Source organism: Prionailurus bengalensis, chromosome E2 (assembly GCF_016509475.1).
Source record: "Prionailurus bengalensis isolate Pbe53 chromosome E2, Fcat_Pben_1.1_paternal_pri, whole genome shotgun sequence".
Classification (NCBI taxonomy): Eukaryota; Metazoa; Chordata; class Mammalia; order Carnivora; family Felidae; genus Prionailurus; species Prionailurus bengalensis.
In genome coordinates, this window is record NC_057352.1 from 23,003,904 (window position 1) to 23,028,097 (window position 24,194).

Sequence of the window (24,194 nt, forward strand, 5' to 3'; positions counted from 1 at the left end):
TAGTTATGAAAAGGGAGACTGAAAGCAAATTGATAGTGCAAGTTCTAAACACCATGTTGAAACTAGAAGAGAAAATCTACAAGCTCTTAAAAACTTGAGCAGAATCATTTTCACCTAAAGATAAACGATATACTATTCACCAAATAGGACCAAATATTTAGAAATATTTAGTTAATGGGACGCCTGGGTGGCTCGGTTGGTTAAGCGATCGACTGCAGCTCGGGTCATGATCTCGCAGTTTGTGAGTTCGAGCCCCGTGTCAGGCTCTGTGCTGACAGCTCAGAGCCTGGAGCCTGCGTCGGATTCTGTCCTGCCCCTCCCCTGCTCATGCTCTTTGTCTCTCCATCTCTCAATAATAAATAAATGTTAAAAAAAAATTTAAAAGAAATATTTAGTTAACAGCCTGTGGAGTTATATATATTTGAAAGGAATAAAGTTACAGATGTAATAAAATGTGCAAAACCTAAGTAAAAGTTACAAACATCATTCATGAAAGCAGTCTTTTTACCTAGTCTTCTTACATATATTCTTAAGTGCTAAACAGGATACAGTCTATAAAAACAAGTCTCTTCTGAATCCTTTGTGACCACTCCACCTCCTTTTGTGTGCTTAAGTTTTTCAGTATTCTCTCAACAGTTCCAACAGGACATGCCCCCTGGTGGAAACGTTCACAGATCTCTGTACAGAATCTCTCCATAAACTAGTCCCAAGGTTTGTACTTTTGCTTTAACACAGAGATTGAATTCATGCACTTCATATTTACTTTTTCCCTATACCTGTGTTAAAATAGCAACTAAGTATTTTTATCAAAGGCATAAAGACAAAGATAATGGGAAAAGAGAAAAGAAATACAGCAGACAAAATGATGTCAACCAAATCTTGGCAACTGGACAAGTGATAACGGACTGCGTTCAACAGAAAAAGCCAACACCTAACTGCAGCAGGGGAAGCTGCAGCAAGTCAATCTGGGCTGTCAGGCCTGGAAAGAATCCTCTCTTGGAAATATTTCTGAATGAAAGGGTAAGGTGAAAACAAAGATCTGGGTGAAAGGTTGAACAGAATGGTTAGGTTCCAAACCCCAACCTCACAAAGCACAGCCAGGTAATATCCCCTTTGTTGACTAAACAAAGGATTTACAACCTACAGTGGTTTGCAGAGACTGTGGGAGGAGTGATGAACAAAGGAGAAAATAGAAAAGTCTTACTCAAAACAGTGTACATGCTGAACCCTGAAACATCTAGCCTGGTTCCCAAAACACTAGGATAAAGATTAGAAAATTCTTCTGTAGGATGCTGATTAAGCCCAAAACTGCTCATTTTTGTAGATTCCTTAATGAAAGAAAATCAGTTTGCCACCTTAACTCCCTATAGAAAGGACTAATAATCAAACTCCACCCATACACACAGCTTCCTAACAGTGCATACCTCTTAAGTATAAATGGTTAGCCAAGGATCACCAAATATCTGAAGAGTCTTCACTGTTAATGTCAAAGAGTAAGGAAGGGAGGGAAGGAAAAAAGGGAGAACAAAAGTAGGGAGAACAAAAGTAAAAATAAACAAATAAATAAATAAAAGCACTGCAGAGGAAACAAAAACAATGCATGAAGAAAATTTGAAAATCCAAAAAAACAATACTGTACTCATGAAACAAGAACAGTATGCTATACCAAAGGAACATTCAAAAAATAACAAAGCAAACAAAAATACAGAGCTCCTAGCAATTAAAATGTACAGAAATATTTTTAAAAATTCATGATGCCAAAGATAAAAAGAAATCACTTCAAAACTTTAACAAAGACATGAATAACAGGAGAAGGAAATTATTAAAGAAATAATATTAAAACTTTTCCAGGACTGCAGGACATGCATCTTCACCTTGGAAGAACCCCATCAAATACCTAGCAAACAAATTTTAAAAGAAACACAGTGAAGTAGGGGCACCTGGGTGGCTCAGCCAGTTAAGCGTTCAACTTCAGCTCAGGTCATGATCTCACAGTTCATGGGTTCAAGCCCCGCGTCGGGCTCTGTGCGGACAGCTCAGAGACTGGAGTCTGCTTCTGATTCTCTGTCTCCCTCTCTCTCTGCCCTTCCCCTGCTCACACTCTGTCTCTCTCTGTCTCTCAAAACTAAATAAATGTAAAAAAAAAAAATTTTTTTTAAAGAAACACAATATATATATCACAGTGGCATTTCAGATCATGGGGAATAGGGACAGAAACCTAGAGCTTCTAAAAACAAAAACAAAGCAAGTTACATACAGAGGAAGGAGAATGGCTTCAGACTTTGCAAAAGCAATACATAAGACAAAAAGTAACAGAATACCTTCAAATTTCTGGAGGAAAAATTGTTTAAAAAAAAAACAACCGGGGCGCCTGGGTGGCGCAGTCGGTTAAGCGTCCGACTTCAGCCAGGTCACGATCTCGCGGTCCGTGAGTTCGAGCCCCGCGTCAGGCTCTGGGCTGATGGCTCGGAGCCTGGAGCCTGTTTCCGATTCTGTGTCTCCCTCTCTCTCTGCCCCTCCCCCGTTCATGCTCTGTCTCTCTCTGTCCCAAAAATAAATAAACATTGAAAAAAAAAAAAATTAAAAAAAAAAACAAAAAACAACCTACAGTTCTAACAGTCTGGTTACAAAAAGTTGGAGTACAAAAAATATTTTCAGACATGCAAAATTTCAAAACATGTATCTCCCACACACAAAGTTACTAAAGGCTATATACACCAACAAAATGAGTAAAACCTGAAAGGAGATGCCATGGGAACCAGGGAACAAGGAATAAATAGGAGTATAATGGTAAAGGAAGACACCAGGAAGATGACTGTTTTGTTTTGTTTTGTTTTGTTTTGTTTTGTTTTGTTTTGTTTTGTTTTCCAAGATAGAAGCCCGGCCAAATTGAAGCAAGACTATGAAGAACTCCATCCAGTACACAGGTCTCTTAAGAATAAAATCAAAGTGTTTGAGTGAATTAATGAAAGACACATGTCATTACACAACAAACAAAAAACAGTTAACTTCAAATGAAGAGGTATACAATAATTGAAAAGGAATTAAATCTAAGCATGAACAATGATTTAACAAAAATTATAATAAAATAATATTAAAAAGATCTGGGGAGCAGGGACAGGGAGAAGAGCATGTAAATGATCTAAATGCTAGCCTTTAATTATAGGCAGGGATCTAACAAATACTACATAACACTGAAAAACAGTCAAGAAAGTAGAATATAACAAATAACTTGGGAAATATGGATAAAAAGAAAAGAGCAAAAGATTAGCCAAGAGACTGAAAGTAATTACCTCTGGGGAATGGGAAATGGAAGCTAAGGGGGACTGAGCAAGACCCCACTACTTTTTCATTATGTTTTCAGAAAATACATGATGTTTTAAAGTTACAGACATTTATTATATAGATAAAACACAAATCATAAGTATATATTTAAGTATTATATAGATAAAATCAAATCATAAACTATAAAGCCCAAATCATAAGTTATAACAAAATATCAATGAACTTAAAATATGTATGCCTCATGGAAGATACACAAGAACACACATATTGCCTCATTAAGATAAATCATAAAATTGCTGATGGCCATATCACATTTCCCACAACACATATTCTACACATACTTCCTAACCCTCTAACCTCTCACACTTCTAAATAAACTTGACTTTATTTCTATGAAAATCTGAACCTTTAACTTCACTAACACAAATATTCTTCATCTATCTTTGCTCCTTTCTCTTTTTCATTGATACTTTCCAAAGCTACATTTTCTGTATATTTAATCCCATCACATCTAGGATCTGTATCATTTCTTTCTCTTAAACTGTTAATCACTCAGTATGCTTATTATAAACATGCTCAAAAATTTCCCATGTCCAAAGGAAAATAAAATCTTCCCTTAAAACAATAAGGAGCAAACTTACAGACTAAAAAGCTCTAAAAGCCCTTGTCTCCCCAGCCCACTGCAACCAGAAAACATTCAAGAACAATCAGAAACTAACTAGAAGAGCTCTGAAAAATAGTCAAAGGTCTACAACAACCAAACACCCAACCAAGAAAAAGTCACAATCAAAACAGCAGGAAATGTCATGGCATTTTTACTTGCCTTTAGCCACCTCCTCCCCAACGTGAAGCAGCTTTGGTCTGGAGAATGTGGCAGCCCAGAACCCTATTCCTTCCCTTGGACCACAGAGAATAGCCCAGACATTACTGGCAACATTCTTATCTGTCCAGGGGCTGACTAAATAACTGGTATCTGTCTCACCTAAGCCAGACCTCAGTTGGGGGAAAATAGCTGGCACTGATCATGAAAGCTGCAGGGAGGCTACAGGGAAACTACAGGCCCACAGGAACCTGGCACAAGAGATTAGGGGTAGAGCCATACAACATACAATCTGAGACCGCAAAGAGAAGTAGAAGTGAGATTCTTTGTAAACTAAAACATTCAATAGCAGCTATGTATACAGAATATTAAAAAAAAAATCCCCACACAGGTCCAAGAAACACACATGCTCAGAAAACACAGGAAACACCATAACCTTTCACTTTGGGTTTTATAAGAAGGCTCAGGGCATATCTACTTTATTCCAAAAATCCAGATGACTGTTTTTTCAAATGTCCATCAAAATTTAAAAATTTCATCAGATACCAAAAGGAATACAATAGACAAAAAAATCTGGTCCATAGAAAAGAACAAAATATATCTCTAGAAGCCATTCCTAAAGAAACAAAGGCATCAGGTGTACTAAAGAAAAATTCAAAGAACTAGAACTAAAGGAAATAAAGAGAATAATGCATTAACAAAATGAGAGTACGTAAAGACCGAAATTATAAAAAGGAACCAAACAGAAATTCTACAGTGGAAATAATAACTGAATTGTAAAATTCACCTCAGGGATTCAACAGCATATTTGAACAAGCAAAAGAAAAAATCAGTGAATCTGAAGATTGGACATTTGAAATTATCAAGTCTAAGGAGCAGAGAAAGCAATGGAAAAAAGTGAACTAAGCCTAAAGGACATATGGGATATTATCAGGTGGACTAATATACAAATTAAGGGAGTCTCAAAAGGAAAAAAGTAGCAAAGAAATTATTAGAAGAAATAATGGCCCAAAAGTTTCCAAATTTGGTGAAAAACATGAACCGACAAATCCAAAAAGCTCAAGTTACTACAAGTAGAATAAACCTGGAGACCAATACCAAGACACATAATCACACTTTTGAAAGATAGAGAATCTTGAAAGCAGCAAGAGATGAGCGATTTATCACATGTAAGGGATCCTCAATGAGAATACAAGCAGATTTCTCAGCAGAAACCTTGAAGGCTGGAAAGCAGTGGGCTGAAATATTTAAAGCGCTGAGCTTAAAAAAAAAAAAAACAGAAAAAAACAAAAAAACTGTCAACTGAGAATTCTATATCCTGCAACTATCCTTCCAGATAAACAAAAGCTGAAGGAGATCCTTATCACTAGACCTGCCTTACAAGAAATGCTAAGAATTCTTCAGGTTGAAATGAACAGCCACTAGACAGTAACTCGAGGCCATACAAAGATAAAAAAAATTTCTACTAAAGGTAAATAAACATGGGCAAAAATAAAAACCAGTATTACTGTCATTATGGTTTGTAAACTCCACATTTTACTTCCTACAGGATACACAGAGAAATGCATAAAAAATCATTACAAATCTATGTTAACAGGTACATAATGTATAAAGATGTAATATGTGTCATCAATAATCAATGTGAATTCAAAATGATTTCATTATTATAACCTTAGGATGTTATATGTAGTATCCATAGTAAGCACAAAAAATATATGTATAAAATATTAACAAAAGAAGTGAGAAGGGAATCAAAATATTTTACTACAAAAAAAAAAAACACTAAACACAAAGGAAAAAAAATCAACTAAACACAAAGAAAGGCAATAATGAAGGAAACGAGACACTAAAGCTCTAAGACAGAGAAAACAAATTTTAAAAGTGACAAAAGTAAACCCTGTCCTACAAGTAGTGATAATAAATCCAACAGAAGGCATGGCTTAGCAGAATGGATTAAAAAATTTAAAGAAAAAAAAAAAAAAACAGGATCCTACTATATGTGGTCAACAAGAGAGTCAAAACAGGTTGAAAGTAAAAGGATGGAAAAGATATTCGATGAAAATAGTAACCAAAAGAGAACTGGAATGACTATACTAATATGAGACAAAATATGACATTACATCAAAAAAAGTTTTCAGAGACAAAGGATATCTTATATTAATAAAAATTTCCATCTATCAAGAAAATATAATGGTTATAGACATATACACACCTAACAACATAGTGTCAAATATATGAAGCTAAAATTGACAGAATCCAAGAGAAAAACAGTCCTCCAATAAAAGTTGGAGACATCAATACTGAACAAAAAATAAGAGCAATAATAGAGGACTTGAACAAAACTATAGACCAACTGGACCTAACATACATGTACAGAACACTCTATCCAACAGAATACATATTCTTCTAAGGAGAACATGGGACATTTCCAAGAAAGACCATATAATAGACCACAAAACAAGTATTTAAAATTTTGAAACCACTACCCAGAGGATACAAAAACACAGATTCGAAGGGGTACATGCACCCCAATGTTTATGGCGGCATTATCAACAATAGCCGAACTATGGAGAGTCCGAATGTCCATCAACTGATGAATGGATAAAGAAGATGTGGTACATTACTCATCCATCAAAAACAATTAAATTTTGCCATCTGCAATCACGTGGATGAAGCTAGAATGTATTATGCTAAATGAAATAAGTCAATCAGAGAAAGACAAATACCATATGATTTTACCCATATGTGACATTTAAGAAACAAAACAGATGAACATATGGGAAGGAGGGGTAGGAGAAGAGAGGGAAACCACAAGAGACTCTTAATGATAGAGAACAAACTGAGGGTTTATGGAGGGAGGTGGGTGGAAGACGGGCTAAATGGGTGATGGATACCAAGGAGGGTACTTATGATGAGCACTGGGTATTGTATGTAAATGATGAATCACTGAATTCTACTCCTGAACCCAGTAATGCACTAAAATTTTAAAAAATATAAAACAGGGTGCCTGGGTGGCTCAGTCAGTTAAGCACTGGACTTTGGTTCAGGTCATGGTTCAGGTCATGATCTCACAGTTCGTGAGTTTGAGCCCCCCTTTGGGCTCTCTGCGTGCAGAGCCTGCTTCAGATACTCTGTCTCCTTTTCTCTGCCCCTCCTCCTCTCTCAAAAAATAAACTTTAAAATAAATAAAATAAAATAAAATATTGAAATCATACAAAGTATTTTTTTCCAATCACAATGCAATGAAACTAGAAATCAGTAACAGAAAGAAAGGTGAAAAATTCACAAATACATGGAAATTTATGAGAACATGATTTAATGGGTCAAAGAAGAAATCACAAAAGAAATTAGAAAATTCCTTGAAACCAATGAAAATGGAAAATACAACATAACAAAGCTTACAGGATGCAGTGAAAGCACTGCTAAGAAAGTAATTTATATCTGGTAAACATACCTAACATTAAAAAAAAAAAATCTCAAATCATAGCCTAACTGTATGCTTTAAAAGGAACTTGAAAACTGAACTGAACTAAACTGAAAGCTGGCAGACAGAAGGAACAACTAATATTAAAATGGAAATAAACTGGGAATACAAAAATCGAGAAAAATCAAAAAAACTGAAAGTTGCTTTTTTGAAAAGACCAACAAAATTGACAAGCTTCTACCCAGATGGGCCAAAAAAAAGAGAGAGAAAGAGAGAGAGAGAGAGAGAGAGAGAGAGAGAGAGAGAGAGAAACACGGCTCAAATCTCTAAAATCAGAAACAAAAGTGGAGACAATTCTATTTATTTTACAGAAATAAACAGGATTATAAGAGAATACTACAAACAACTGAATGCCAACAAACTGGATGACTAGATGGACAAATTCTTAGAAACAAACGCACTACTAAAAATGATGTAAGAAGAAATAGAAAATCTGAATAGACCTGTAAGAAGTAAGGTAATTGAATCAGTAATCAAAAACCTCCCAACAATGAAAAGCCCAGGAACAGATGGCCTCATAGATTAATTCCATCAAGCATTCAAGGAAAAAATGACATCAATTCTCAAACTCTTCCAAAATACTGAAGAGGAAGGAACACATTCTGTAAAGCCAACCGAAGACATTGAAAGAAAACTACAGGCTAATATCCCTTATGAGTAGACATGCAAAAATTCCTCAACAAAATGCCAACAAATAGGGGGCTGGGGGAATTGGAGGAAGGTGGTCCAAATGTACAAATTTCTAGTTATAAGAGAAATAAACTAGGAATGTAATATGTAACTAAAATTACCACTGCTATATGATATATATGAAAGTTGTTAAGACAGTAAATCCTAAGAGTTGTCATTACAAGTAATAAAAAATATTTTTTTGTCTATTTATTTTTAATATATGTACATGAGGTGATAGATGTTAACTAAAGTTTATTGGGGTAATCATCTCACAACATGTGTAAGTCAAACCTTTATGTTGTACACCTGAAACTGAACTGATGCAGAGAAAGCCTTTGACAAAATCCAACACTACTTCACAATACAAAACACTCAAGAAACTAGAAATAGAAGGTACCTTCCTAAACATAATAAGAGTCATATATGAAAAACCCAAATTGACAAGATATTCAATAGTGAAAGACTGAACATCTTTCCCCAAAGATCAGGAACAAGATGAGGATGCCTACTATTGTATCTACACAGTACTAAAAGTTCTAGTGAGAGCAATTAGGCAAGAAAAAGAAATAAAAAGCATCCAAATTGGAAAAGAATATGTAAAATTATCCCTGTTGACAGATATGATATTATATGTAGGAAACCCAAAACATTACACACACACACACACACACACACACATACACGCACGCATACACTCTGTTAAAAAACTAATAAATTCAGCAAAGTTGCAGAATACAAAATTAACACTCAAAAATAAGTTGCATTTCTGTACACTAGCAATGAACAATCTAAAAAGGAAATTAGGAAAATAATTTCCATTTACGATAGCATTAAAAAGATATTTAGTAATAAGTTTAGCCTAGAAGGCACAAGACTTATACATTAAAAATTACAAATATGTTGCTGAAAGAACATATTTAAGGAAGACACAAATAATGGAAAGACATCCTGTGTTCACGGATTACAGGGCTTAATATTGTTAAGATGTCATTTTACCCAAAGCAATCTACAAATTCAATGCGATCCCTATCAAAATCCCAACATTTTTGCAGAAACAGAAGAATTCCTCCCCAAAATTCATGCACAATCTTGAGAAACCCTGAAGAGTCAAAACAGTCTTTAAAAAGATCAAAGATCATACTTCTTGATTTTAAAACTTTCTACAAAGGTAATCAAAACAATATAGTACTGGCATTAAGACAAACATATAAATCATAAAATAGGATAGAGAACCTGGAAATAAATCCTCATGTATTTCCAAACAATTTTCAACAGGGCCAAACCATTCAATGGGGGTAAAGACAGTCTTTTCAACAAATGCTATTGGGAAAACTGGATAGCCACATGCAAAACAATGAACTTAGACCCTTACTTTACACAATAAACAAAAATTAACTGAAAATGGATGAAAGACCTAAAATGAGGAGCTGAAACTATGAAATTCTTAGAAGAAAACATAGGAGGAAAGCTCCATGACATTAGATTTGGCAATGATTTCTTGGAAAGGACACTAAAAGTAAAAGCAACAAAAGGAAAAAAATAGACAAACTGGACTTCATCAAAATCTAAAACTTTTGTGCATCAAAGGACATCATCAATATATTGAAAAGGCAAACCACAGAATGAGAAAATATATATCTGATAAATCATATATCTGATAAGGGACTACTATTCAGAATATATAAAGAACTCTTATAACTCAACAAGACAACCCAATTTAAAAATGGGCAAAGGACTTGAATTGACATCTCTCCAAAGATTTTTCTACAAATGGCCAATAAGCACACAAAAAATACTCAACAAACATCTTTAGTCATTAGAGAAATGCAAATCAAACCATTAGGATGGTTATAATCAAAGAAATAGTAAACAAAGAGTTGGCAAGAATGTGGAAAAACTGGATCCTTTTGTACACTGCAGTAATGTAAAATGGCTCAACAACTGTGGAAGATAGTATGGTGGCTCTGTAAAAAACAGAATTACCAGGGAACGGCATGGAAGTTTTTTTTGTGTCTCACATCCATGAAATACACCCAAATCAACACTAACCCATCCTGCACACCTAGAAAACTGATTAGAGGATTAACACAACAATCTGTACAACCTGAACCAAAGAACTCAGCAGGTACGTGGCGCGGAGAGGTGAACTGGGGGACAGAGAAGCCACAGAGGGCAGGGAGCTGTTTTTGCTTGCAAAGAGAGCAGGGGAAAAGCACCCCTCTCCACAAAAGCAGCTAGAGAGAAAGTGGAAAAGTGGAAACAGATGCAGGGACTGAACTAAAAAAGCAGAAAGGAGAAAGGAGAGGGTTTAGATTTCACCAAGACTCTATAAAAACGGGGAGCACAGAGTTGGAAACTCCACAGCTCAATATCCGGCAGTGCTCTTGTGGGAAGGGCAAATCTCCAGGAGCAGAGTGAGGTCCGGGGTCCTCGGGTCACAGGGGACAGACGGTTCCCCTGCTGGGAGGACATTTGGTTGAAGCTGCGTGGACCCCCACAGTCAACGGTGCCAGCAGATGCCAGAGAACAACTAAATTCGCTGGTGCTAGAACAAGATCGTTAAGGGTGAGGCCTCGTGCCAGATGTGTGCTGAGATTTTCCATAATCCCTGAAACACTCCTGCTACACAATCGTGTGAACATTTTCTGGGGTGGGCTGGCAGCCAGCCGCAGTCTCTGGGCATCGGCAGCAGCCTGGTCCCTAAATGTTCCTGGGTGTGGCCGGAACCCAGCCATTGCTCAGTGAAACCTCCCCCAGAAGTTCTGAGTGGGACAAAGTCTCAGTCCCTAGGAAGTGAGGGATTGGGAAACACAGCTGCATCTGAGATAAAACTCAGGAGGGAGGTGCCGCCTGGCAACCTGACAGCTTGGTCACGGACAGTGTAAAAGCAGGGAAGTGGACGGAAGCCGGAGACAAAGGACAGGTGTGCAATTGCTGATCGGGAAGAACAGAGTTCTGATACTAGAGACTGGATAGCTGGGTGACGCCATTTTCACTCCTCCCATGTATGCACATACACACCTACAAGTGCCACAACAATCCACCCCAGTAAGCTAAGCAGAGCCATCTAGTGAAGAATAGAGCCCTTACACTAAGCCACACCCAACTGGGCCAACCTCACTGTTGAGGAACACAAGTCTCTCCACCAGCTTAGTTTACAGACTATAAACTGCTTTTCAGTTTGACTTCCAGGAGAAAACAATGTAATTTCAATCATATTTCAAACTCTTCGCTGGTCCATCTATTCAACTTTCTTTTTTTTTTTTTCCTCTTTTTCATTTCATTTCTTTTTTTGAATACAGAAAGAAAAAATTTATTTTTATCTTCAATTTTTACTAAAAATATTAATTTTTTTACTGTATTTTTTACTTTTTTGTAAATTTTTAAAATTCTATTTTACTTCCTTAATTTCATTTTATTCTATTTCACTGTATTCATTTTTTCAAATTTTCAAACATTTTCCTTTTTTTTCCCCCTTTTTTCCCTAACCTATCAAGTTCCTTTCAACAACCAGACCAAAACACACCTAGGATCTAGCACCATTTATTAGATTCTTTTGTATGTGTGTGTGTTGTTTTTAATTTTTTTATTTTAATTTTTTTTTACCTCATTAATTCCTTTTCTTCCTTCAAAATGACGAAACAAAGGAATTCACCCCAAAAGAAAGAGCAGGAAGAAATGGAGCAGGAAGAAAAAGAGCAGGACTGAATCAACCCAGATACAAGCAAGATGTCTGAAACAGAATTTAGAATCATGATAATAAGAACACTAGCTGGGGTTGAAAATAGATTAGAATCCCTTTCTATGGAGATAAAAGAAGTACAATCTAGTCAGAATGAAATAAAAAATGTAACTGAGCTGCAATCTCAAACGGATGCCACAGCAGCAAGGATGGATAAGGCAGAGCTATGAATCAGCGATATAGAGGATAAATTTATGGAGAATAATGAAGCAGAAAAAAACGAGGGAGATGAAGGCAAAAGAGCACAATTTAAAAATCAGAGAAATCATTGACTCATTAAAAACGAACAGCATCAGAATCATAGGGGTCCAAGAAGAGGAAGAGAGAGAAAAAGGGATAGGAGTGTTATGTGAGTTAATCATAGCAGAAAACTTTCCTAACCTGGGGAAAGACATATCAAAAGCACAGAGGACTCCCATTAGATTCAACAAAAACCGACCGTCAACAAGGCATATCATAGTCAAGTTCACAAAATATTCAAATTCACAAAAAAGGAAAGAATCATGAAAGCAGCAAGCGAAAAAAAGTCCTTAACCTATAAGGGAAGACAGATCAGGTTTGCAGCAGACCTATCCACAGAAACTTGGCAGGCCAAAGGGAGTGGCAGGGTATATTCAATGTGCTGAATCAGAAAAATATGTAGCCAAGAATTCTTTATTCAGCAAGGCTGTCATTGAAAATAGAAGGAGAGATCAAAAGTTTCCCAGACAAACAAAAAGTAAAGGAGTTTGGGACCACTAAACCAGTCCTGCAAGAAATTTTAAGGGGGACTCTCTGAGGGGAGAAAACATACATACATGCATGCATGCATGCATGCATACATACATACATACATACAGAAGACCAAAAGCAACAAAGACTAGAAAGGACCAAAGAACACCAGAAATTCCAACTCTACGAGCAACATAATGGCAATAAATTCGTATCTTTCAGTACACACTCTTAAACGTCAATGCTCCAATCAAAAGACACAGGGTAACAGAATGGATAAGAAAACAAGATCCATCTATATGCTGTTTACAAGAGACTCACTTTAGATCTAAAGACACCTTCAGATTGAAAGTAAGGGGATGGAGAACCATCTATAATGCTAATGGTCAACAAAAGAAAGCCGGAGTAGCCATACTTATAAAGACTGTAACAAGAGATGAAGGGCATTATATCATAAGTAAGGGGTCTATCCACCAAGAAGACCTAATAATTGTAAACATTTATGATCCAAAGGTGGAGGCACCCAAATATACAAATCAATTAATCACAAACATAAAGAAATTCACTGATAACAATACCATAATAGTAAGGGACTTTCAACACCCCACTTACAACAATGGACAGATCTAAACAGAAAATCAACAAGGAAACAGTGGCTTTGAATAACACATGCACTTAAAAGAAATATTCAGAACATTTCACCCTAAAGCAGTGGAATATACATTCTTCTCCAGAGCACATGGAACGTTCTCCATCTCCATCTCTATCACATACTGGGACACAAATCAGCCCTCAACAAGTACAGAAGAGATCATACCGTGCATATTTTCAAACCACAATGCTGTGAAACTCAAAAGCAACCAGAAGAAAAAATTTGGAAAGATAACAAATACTTGGAGACTAAAGAACATCCTACTAAAGAATGAATGGGCTAACCAGGAAGTTAAAGAGGAAATTTGAAAGTACATGGAAACCAATGAAAATAATAACACCACAGCCCAAAACCTCTGAGATGCAGCAAAGGTGGTCAGTCGTAAGAGGGAAGTATATCGCAATCCAGGCCTTCCTAAAAAAGGAAGAAAGGTCTCAGATATACAACCTAACCCTACACCTTAAAGAGCTGGAAAAAGAACAGCAAATAAAACCCCAAAACAGCAGAAAACAGGAAATAATAAAGATTAGAGCAGAAATCAATGCTATTGAAACAAACAAAAAAAACCAGTAAAACAGATCAATGAAACCAGAAGCTGGTTGAATTAACAAAACTGATAAACCACTAGCCAGTATGATCAAAAAGAAAAAGGAAAGGACCCAAATAAATAAAATCAAGAATGAAAGAGGAGTGATCACAACCAGCACAGCAGAAATAAAAACGATAATAAGAGAATATTATGAGCAATTATATGCCAATAAAATGGGCAATCTGGAAGAAATGGACAAATTTTTAGAAACATACACACTACCAAAACTGAAACAGGAAGAAAGAGAAAATTCGAACAGACCCATAACCAGTAAAGAATTAGAATTAGTAATCAAAAATCTCCCAAAAAACAGGAGTCCAGGGCCAGATGGCTTTCCAGGGGAATTCTACCAAACATCTAAGGAAGAGTTAACACCTATTCTCTTGAAGCTGTTCCAAAAAACATAAATGAAAGGAAAACTTCCAAACTCTTTCTATGAGGCCAGCATTACCTTGATTCCAAAACCAGACAGAGACCCCACTAAAAAGGGGAACTACAGACCAATTTCCCTGATGAACATGGATGCAAAAATCCTCAAAAGGGATCAGCCAACCAGATCCAACAATACATTAAAAAAATTATTCACCACGACCAAGTGGGATTTATACCTGGGATGCAGGGCTGGTTCAATATTTGCAAAACAATTAATATGATTCACACATCAATAAAAGAAAGGACAAGAACCATATGACCTTCTCAATAGATGCAGAGAAACATTTGACAAAATACAGCATCCTTTCTTGATAAAAACCCTCCAGAAAGTAGGGATACAAGGATTGTACCTCAAGATTATAAAAGCCATATAAGAAAGACCCAACTCTAACATCATCCTCAATGGGGAAAAACTGAAAGCTCCCTCTAAGGTCAGGAACAAGACAGGGATGTCCACTTTCGCCACAGTTACTCAACACAGTATTGGAAGTCTCAGCCTCAGCAGACAACACAAAGAAATAAAAGGCATCCAAATCGGCCAGGAGGAGGCCAAATTTTCACTCTTCACAGATGGCAGGATACTCTATATGGAAAACCCAAAAGATTCCACCAAAAACTGCTAGAACTGATCCATGAATTCAGCAAAGTTGTAGGATATAAAATCAATGTACAGAAATTGGTTGCATTCCTACACATTGACAATGAACCAACAGAAAAAGATATCAAGGAATCGATCCCAAATTACAACTGCCCCAAAAAACATAAAATACCTAGGAATAAATCTAACCAAAGAGGTGAAAAACCTATACACTGAAAACTATAGAAACCTTATGAAAGAAATTGAAGACACACCAAAAAAAGGAAAATATTCCATGCTCCTGGACAGAAGGACAAATATTGTTAAAATGTCAATACTACCCAAAGCAATCTACATATTCAATGCAATACCTATCAAAATAACACCAGCTCTTCACAGAGCTAGAGCAAACAATCCCTAAAATTTGTATGGAACCAGAAAAGACCCCGAATAGCCAAATCAATCTTGAAAAAGAAAACCAAAGCTGGAGGCATCAGGATCCTGAACTTCAAGCTGTATTACAAAGCTGTAATCATCAGGGGTGCCTGGGTGGCTCAGTCAAGTGTCTGACTTCGGCTCAGGTCATGATCTCACCACTTGTGAGTTCAAGCCCCGCGTTGGGCTCTGTGCTGACAGCTCAGAGCCTGGAGTCTGCTTCAGATTCTGTGTCCCACTTCTCTCTCTGCCCCTCCCTCACTCATGCTCTGTCTCTGGCTCTTCCTCAACAATAAACACAACATTAAAAAATTTTTTTTTACAAAGCTATAATCCTCTAGACAGGATGGTACTGGCACAAAAACAGACACTTAGATCAATGGACCAGAATAGAGAACCCAGAAATGGACCCACAAATGTATGGCCAACTAATCTTTGACAAAGCAGGAAAGAATATCCAATGGAATAAAGACAGTCTCTTCAGCAACTGGTGCTGGGAAAACTGGATAACGACATGTAGAAAAATGAACCTGGACCACTTACTTACACCATACACAAAAATAAACTCAAATGGATGAAAGACCTCAATGTAAGACAGGAAGCCATCAAAATCCTCAAGGAGAAAGCAGGCAAAATGCTCTTGACCTTGGCTGCAGCAACTGTTTACTTAACACGTCTCCAGAGACAAGGGAAACAAAAGCAAAAATGAACTATTGGGACCTCACCAAAATAAAAAGCTTCTACACAGTAAAGGAAACAATCAGCAAAACTAAAAGGCAACTGACACAGTGGGAGAAGATATCTGCAAACGACATATCAGATAAAGGGTTAGTCTCCAAAATCTATAAAGAACTTATCAAACTCAACACCCAAAAAACAAATAATCCAGTGAAGAAATGGGCAAAAGACATGAATAGACACTTCTCCAAAGAAGACATCCAGATGGCCAACCAACACATGAAAAAATGCTCAACATCACTCATCATCAGGGAAACACAAATTAAAACCACAATGAGATACCACCTCACACCTGTCAGAATGGCTAACATTAACAACTCAGGCAACAACAGACATTGGCAAGGATGCAGAGAAAGAGGATCTTTTGCACTGCTGGTGGGAATGCAAACTGGTGCAGCCACTCTGGATATGGAGGTTCCTCAAAAAAATTAAAAACAGAACTACCTTACGACCCAGCAATTGCACTACTAGGTATTTATCCAAGGGATACAGGTGTGCTGTTTCGAAGGAACACATGCACCCCAATGTTTACAGCAGCATTATCAACAATAGCCAAAGTATGGAAAGAGCCCAAATGTCCATAGATGGATGAATGGATAAAGATGTGGTATATATATACAATGGAGTATTACTCGGCAATGAAAAAGAATGAAATCTTGCCATTTGCAACTACGTGAATCCAACTAGAGGATAGTATGCTAAGTGAAATTAGTCAGAGAAAGACAAATATCATATGACTTCATTCATATAAGGACTTTAAGAGACAAAACAGATGGACATAAGGGAAGGGAAGCAAAAATAATATAAAAACAGGGAGGGGGACAAAACATAAGAGACTCTTAAATATGGAGAACAAACGGGGTTATTCGAGGAGTTGTGGGGGGGGGGTGGGCTAAATGGTTAAGGGACATTAAGGAATCTACTCCTGAAATCATTGTTGCACTATACGCTAACTTGGATGTAAATTTAAAAAATAAATTAAACAGAATAAAAAAAAAATAAGATTAAACTCCTACCATGTGGAAAAAAGAAAAAGAAAAAAGAATTATCTCAGAAAATGAGATAGAAATCCATTTTAACTTTTGTCCACATGAGTAACACTGGCCTGGCACTAGAGTTGCCAGATTTTAGCAAATAAAAAAATACGTAAAATAACCAGTTTAGTTTGAATTTCAGATAAAAATGAATAATGTTTTAGTATAAGTATGTCCCATGCAATATTTTGGACATGCATACTAAAAAATTATTTGTTGTTTATCTGAAAATTAAATTTAACTGAGCATCCTGTATTCTACCTGGCAGTCCTACTTGGTAGCATTTATTGAACAAGCTATTCTTTATCTCTTGACCTGCAATGGCATTTCTGTCTTTTTTCAGATTTACATACATGTGTGGATTCCTCTGTGTTCTCTATTCTGTTCCAGTGTCTATATATTTCTTAATTACAATAGCTTTATAGTAAGATTTTCTGTGACTGCTCAAGTCCCCTGATGATTCTTCTTATTCAGAATTATTGACTAGTGCCTTCAGACCTATGTTAGATAATTTTAGTAAAAATGGAAGTTTTTGCCATGTTCTTTATTGGGAGTGCTTGTCATTTGGCAAGTCATTTGGCAAGCCATTTGGCAAGCAGTCTTCTTGGCTGAGATATATAAATATATATCAGGCTAAGGAAATGTCTATCTAGTCCTATTTAATTTTTAATATCAAGAATGAACATTAAAATTATTGAATCAAAAAAAGTAGAATTACCATACAACCTAGCAATTCCATTTTTGAATATATACCTCAGTCAAAAGCAGATTATTGAACAGATTTTTTTATACCCATGTTCACAACAGCCAAAAGGTAAAAACAACCCATGTGACCACTGACATAAGAACAGATAAACAAAATGTATATATATATATACAATAGAATATAATTCAACCTTAAAAAGGAAGGAAATTCTGATGTATTCTACAACATGGATGAATCCTAAAAACATTATGCTCAGTGAAATGAGCTAGTCACTAAAAGACAAATATTATGATTCTATTTATATCAGGTATCTAGAATAAACAAATTTCACAGACAGAAAAAGTAGAATATTGCTTACCGGGTGCTACTTGGGAGGGAGGAATGAGGAGTTATTGTTTATAATACAGAGTTTCAGTTTGGGAAAATGAAAAAGTTCTTGAGATGGATAGTGATTATGGTTAAACAACCACCATAAATACACTTAATACCACCAAACTGTACCTTTAAAAATGGCTAAAATGATAAACTTTATGTACATTTTACCACAATAAACAGATGGAAAGAAGGAATAGAGGGAGAAAAGGTGAGGGAGAATGGGGGAAAAGGAGGGAAGTCAGTTGAGTGGGAGATAATCTTATTATTTACCATTATGATCAAAAAAGGAGTAGCTAAATAAATTATGTCATACCCATACAACGCTCTGCAGCCATTAACAAAGATAGCAAGATGTAAAAAAAACATGCTACCATTTCAGTAGGTGTGTATATAATGGGTTAGGAATGCATAAGTCTTTAGATGCAAACACACAAAATGGTATGATCCTGAGAACAGTAATGTCTCCAAGTTGACCAAATGGATGCTAAGGGACAGCAGAAGGGATACTTATTTTTCAAAGAAATCCTTTAAATTTTGTGCCATCTCCAAATATAACCTTTTCAAAGAAATGAAGTCTCTCTCCAATTTCCCCCATACCTTCCTAGCCCTAAGTAACCACTAATAGAGTTTTTGTTTTATAGACTGCCTATTCTACATATTTCATATAAACGGAATCATATAATATGTAGTCTTTTGTAGCTTTTTTCATTTACCATATTGTTTTCAAGGCACATTTCTTTGTCTTGCCAAACAACATTCACATTTATCTATTCACTAGGTGACAGACATTTAGGTTGTTTACACTTTTTGGCTATTACGAATAATGCTACTAATATTCATGTACAAGTTTCGGTGCAGACACATGTTTTTACTTTCTCTTGGGTATACTGCCTAGGTGTGGAAAAGAACTATATGGTAAACTCAATGTTTAACTTTATGAAAAATTCCAAACTGTTTTCCAAAGTGGCTACACCAATTTACAATCCCACCAGCAACATATGAGGTTTGAGTTTTCCATATCCTCTCTAATACAAGTTATTGTCTGTCTTTTTAATTACAGCTTATTCTAGTTGGGATGAAATGGTATCCTTTTGTGATGTGGACTACTAATTCACTTTTGACAAAAGTACAAAGGCAACTGAATGAAGAAAGGATTTGCAACAAATGACGTTAGAACAACCGGACATCCATACGTAAAAATATTGAGACTTGAACCTCACACCTTGTACGGAAATTAACTTAAAATGGGTCACAGATGCAAGTATAAAATGTTCAACTATAAACATTTTATCGAAGAAAACAGAAAATCTTCATGAACTGAGATTAGGTAAAGCATTCTAGATATGACACCAAACACATCATCCATAAAAGAAACAAATAAACTAGATTTCAAAATTAAGAACTTTGCTCTGGAAATAAACTGTTATGAGAATAAAAAGACAAGATGCATCCTGAGAAAAATATTTGCAAATCACGTATTTAACCAACAACTTGTATCCAGAATATATGAAGAACTCTCAAAACTCAAGAGTAAGACAAAATACAACCAAACTTTTAAAAATGAGCAAAAGACTTCAACAGATCAAAGAGGATACGTAAATAACAGGTAAGTACATGAATCAATGCTCAACATCATTAGCCATTAGGGAAATACAAATTAAAACCGCTTTACATCTGCTGAAATGGCTTAAATTTTAAAAAATAACACCAAATGCTGGTGAGGACACAAAGCTACTAGGGCTTTCATACCTGCTAGGACTGGGGGAATGTTACACAATACAGCTTCTCTGGAAAAGAGCTTGAAAGTTTCTTAAAAACTAAACACACACTCACCATATGACCTAGTAATCTAACTTGTAGGTGTTTTATCAACAGCAAAGAAATTTAATAGTAACACAAAGCACAAAGGTTCATGTCAGCTCTGTTCGTAATTCCAGAAAATGAAAGCAAACCAAATGTCCTCTAATGGATGAACAGAAAAACTGTGGTACGTGAATATAATGGAAAAATACTGAGCGGTAAAAAAGAATGAGCTTTTCATACACAGTACAACTTAAGTGAGGCATTATGGTGAGTGAAAGAAGTCAGTCTCAGAAGGTTACAACATTCTGGAAAAGGTAAAATTAATAGTAATAGATACAGATTGTGATTGTCAGGTCTTACAAAGGTAGGGTGTGACCACAAAGGGAAAGCATGAGGGAGTTTGCCCTGACTAGTGTATCCTGTATCCTATATTCTGATAGTGGCAATGGTTAAATAAATCTTTACTTATGTCGTGATTCACGGAACAGTATACCAAACTAAAAAGTCAATTTCACTCTAATAATCTTAAAATTTTTGAAAAAATTTTAAAAAGCTGATCATATTCATGTTAAATGGCAAAAATGCAAGATGTGAGCACAAAAGAATGGGCCACTCTTAAAGATCATCTCCTTTAGAGACACCTCCTCTGAATCCTTTTGTAAGTCCATTCTTGTCCTTAATTTTGACTACTTTTGAAACATGCAGACCTCCCTCCACCTTCTCCAATTACTCTGTCAACAGTGAGGTAGGTGACTGTGTGTTTAATTTGCTATATTTCTTCTTCCATAAGAAAAATAAAGTATCTTTTCTTAATAAATGTTAGATATCACAATATATCTAAACATTTTCTTTAGTTATTAAAATGAGTATAAAATTGTGTGCAGGAAACAACTTTTCAGAATTTATAATAGGTTCTCAAATGTAATGTATAGGTATGTATTCTGAAAATTATTTTTTATCAACACTGATCCCAAAAGTCATGTTTGGTCATTTCCCAAAAACATTTTTAACAATGGAAAATGATTTACCAAAACATGCTTCTCTATTCTAGAGCTCTATTCTACTAGAAGCATTCTCTCATTAATATATGAAGTCATAACTGATTTCTAAAGATTTCTTTGCTGAAATATCCATATGATAATCAAAATGAACAACATTCAACAGACTATGAACTGATTTCATATCAGCAGAGCCACCCTAGTAAATAAGAATGCTTTCCCCACTAAGGAAGGCCTTTAAGAAAGAATTATGCTCATTCTTTTTCCTCTAATGTACATGACTTATTTTCATGAAGTAATGCCAAAAGAATTACCATTGCTAGAAATTATATACAGGCCTAACAATAAGATTCTGATTAGTGTCACAAAAGATCAAAATATGTTATCAATTATAAACTTATAGGAGTTGATTTGCAATTAGAGTATCCAAATATAGATCCCACAATTTCACTGAGTAAATGAGTTCTCTAACTAGTACCCACTCAAATGTATAAGAGAAATAATTTCAGCTTTAGAAAACTCAGCCGCTTTTTATCTATATGACCTCATTTATACAGAAGAATCCTCAAAAATTTATTTTCAAACACACATTTAACTAGAAGGTTAAAAAGCAGGTAGGGGTGATATTATACTATCAATTTAAGCTTTATAGAAATAAAAACATAGATATTAAATAAATCTAATTTTAAAATGCAACTACGCTAGAACTGAAGCCAATTACAACATGTATATGTGCATATGTATACACCAACAAACAGTATCACAGATAAACAAAACTTAAAGAACCACCTCAATAAAATGAGGCAGAGGCCTCAAATCACTGAACAAGTATAAGGGCCCTGTTTTGGGTAGCAACTTCTCCACACCTGGACTCCTCTGGAAGATGAAAATATGACTTCTTCTAAACCAAAAAGCATGTTTAAAAATTGTTTCTACTTTTGCTAATAGGGATCTCTCTTAGTTCAACAAGAAAAGGAAATTCCTTCTGTGTACTAAAGAATTAAAAGCAAAAGTAAGTTTATGGAAGCAACTGAAACAAATTATAAAATATAAAATGACCCCAAATCTTATGTCTTCCCAACTTCTACTCATAAAACCACATATTAACAACTTTTATACTTTGTAATTTCTGAAAACATACTAATGTGGGTGGGTTTTCCAACTCAGATGTTCCATTCTCCAGCTTACATTCTCAAATGTTGGTTCTACTCAAACTACCTACAGTTCAACGGAATCACAAATAGTCTGGACTAATACATCATGAACAATACTTTTAGTATCAGCTTGGCACTTTGTGAACTAATAAACATCCAGCAGGGATACATCATTTGTAACTGGTACATACGTTCTTTCCGATGCTCGACTAAGCCCACAGCCTGCTTTGCTGAGCACTTTGCAAACCAATTGTCCCCAAGTAAAACGGTGACTTCATTAGTATGGACAAGTTTTCCTGGCATGAAGGCAAAGGGGCCAAATGGTACCTATTGTTGAAAGAAAGGAGAGAGAGAGAGAGAGAGAGAGAGAGAGAGAGAGAGAGAGAGAGGATGGATGTGGGAGAGAGGAAGGGAGGCAAAAAAATTAAAAACACTAAAAAATACATTTTATGACACACTTAGCATTAAAAAGCTCTGTGCTGACACTAAGAAAAAATGTCAACTTCATAGAAATTTAACATTAAAGTTACACTAGGAAAACATATACAAAATTGCTTTAGTTTAATAAATCAATGTTAAAACAAGAAAAGCAATCTGCACATTTACATAAGCTTTCAGAGAAATTAGCACTGTCTCTGAATGTTTATACTTTGTGTTCATTCATAAATCTAAATGAAAGCAAACTAATAATGAAATATTAAGTTAATAAAGAATACCTTTGATTAAAAAAACTGAAAATTATTTCTAAAAAAATAACCATTTTTAAACAAAGCTGGAATTAACAAATAGCTTTAATGAGTCTACAAATTTTACAAAATAATTGGGCTAGTATAATAAAGAACAATACATTTACAAAACATTTGGGCTAGTGCAATTAAGAACAAAGTCTTCATGAAAAAGAAAATTCATGCAATGAAAGAATCTAATCCAGGGCTCACAAATAGATCACTATGTCAATACGAAGATCACTCAGACAAAAATCAGCAGTACCTTTTTATAAAAAAAATCAATGTTCTAGGATGTAATTCTGTGAATTATACAACATTATGGTCTATTCCTGCTCTGGCTACCAGGAAACAACTAAGTGCCATATTTCTGTCTTAATTACAGTTTTCTAACACAAGTAAATTTGCATACCAAATCTGTCAAATTTTGTTCTAACATTTATGCCATTTGTGTTACCAAAATGTGATAATTTAATATAAATCTGAAAAAAAAAAGAAAAAAGTAAATACCAACTATTACAACAATTAGTGGATTGTTTTAAAGTAAAACAACTTCTCTTGCTATGGTAGTTACTTCAGATACTATTAGCTTGTCAATTTGTGAATCAATATACATAAAGCAAAGAAACATCTTACTTTACATAGTATCTTTATAAGAAACAGCATACTACTTTAAAAGCAACACACCAAACATACCATGATATTATAAGACAACTTATCAGGCAAGGTACTGAGTCTTTCTTGAAGGGCATTATAGTCATTATCTACCTTCTTCCTGTTGATGAAAAAATAGCAGATACTAAATGAACACACAAATTAACAATTCCTCGAGTAGACTACGTATCAAAAGACAAACTAATCAAAAACCCAATTTTAGCAATTTAAATATTAAAGTATTTTTTAATTTTAAAATCCTATGTTTACCAAGCTTAGCAGTGGCATTATTCAACCATACAGTTATCAAAGAATTAAGCCTTTCAAGGAATTTGGTTTTAGAACTAGAACACACGTCTTGAGAATTAGTGTTTCGTAAGGTAGAAGATCATCTGAACTAAATAAAATATGTAAATAAAGGAGATACTACTGAGGAAGGGCCTGATGTTTAGAGAAAAGAGGGACTTACAATGAAGGAAGAAGGGATTTAATAAAACTTGAGGAAATAAGCTCTGGCTGCAGAGCAGAAAGCATAAACCCAAAATTCGACCAGATGCTTCAGTCCTCTGAAACCTTAAAGCTGAAAACTGTGTAATAACCCTTCAGTT

The 24,194-nt window shown here is 35.3% G+C and overlaps 1 protein-coding gene across 2 annotated transcripts in view; it reads right to left on the reverse strand.

Moving 5' to 3' along the window:
* Positions 1-24,194, reverse strand: part of URI1 (URI1 prefoldin like chaperone) — a 99,276-nt gene that overhangs the window by 15,899 nt on the left and 59,183 nt on the right. For both annotated transcript variants that reach the window (XM_043599124.1, XM_043599123.1), the window contains 2 exons: positions 23,629-23,707; positions 22,399-22,534 (listed from right to left, as the gene is read on the reverse strand). In XM_043599124.1, coding sequence (XP_043455059.1) covers positions 22,399-22,534; positions 23,629-23,707 — 215 coding nt within the window. The remainder of the gene's footprint in view (positions 1-22,398; positions 22,535-23,628; positions 23,708-24,194) is intronic.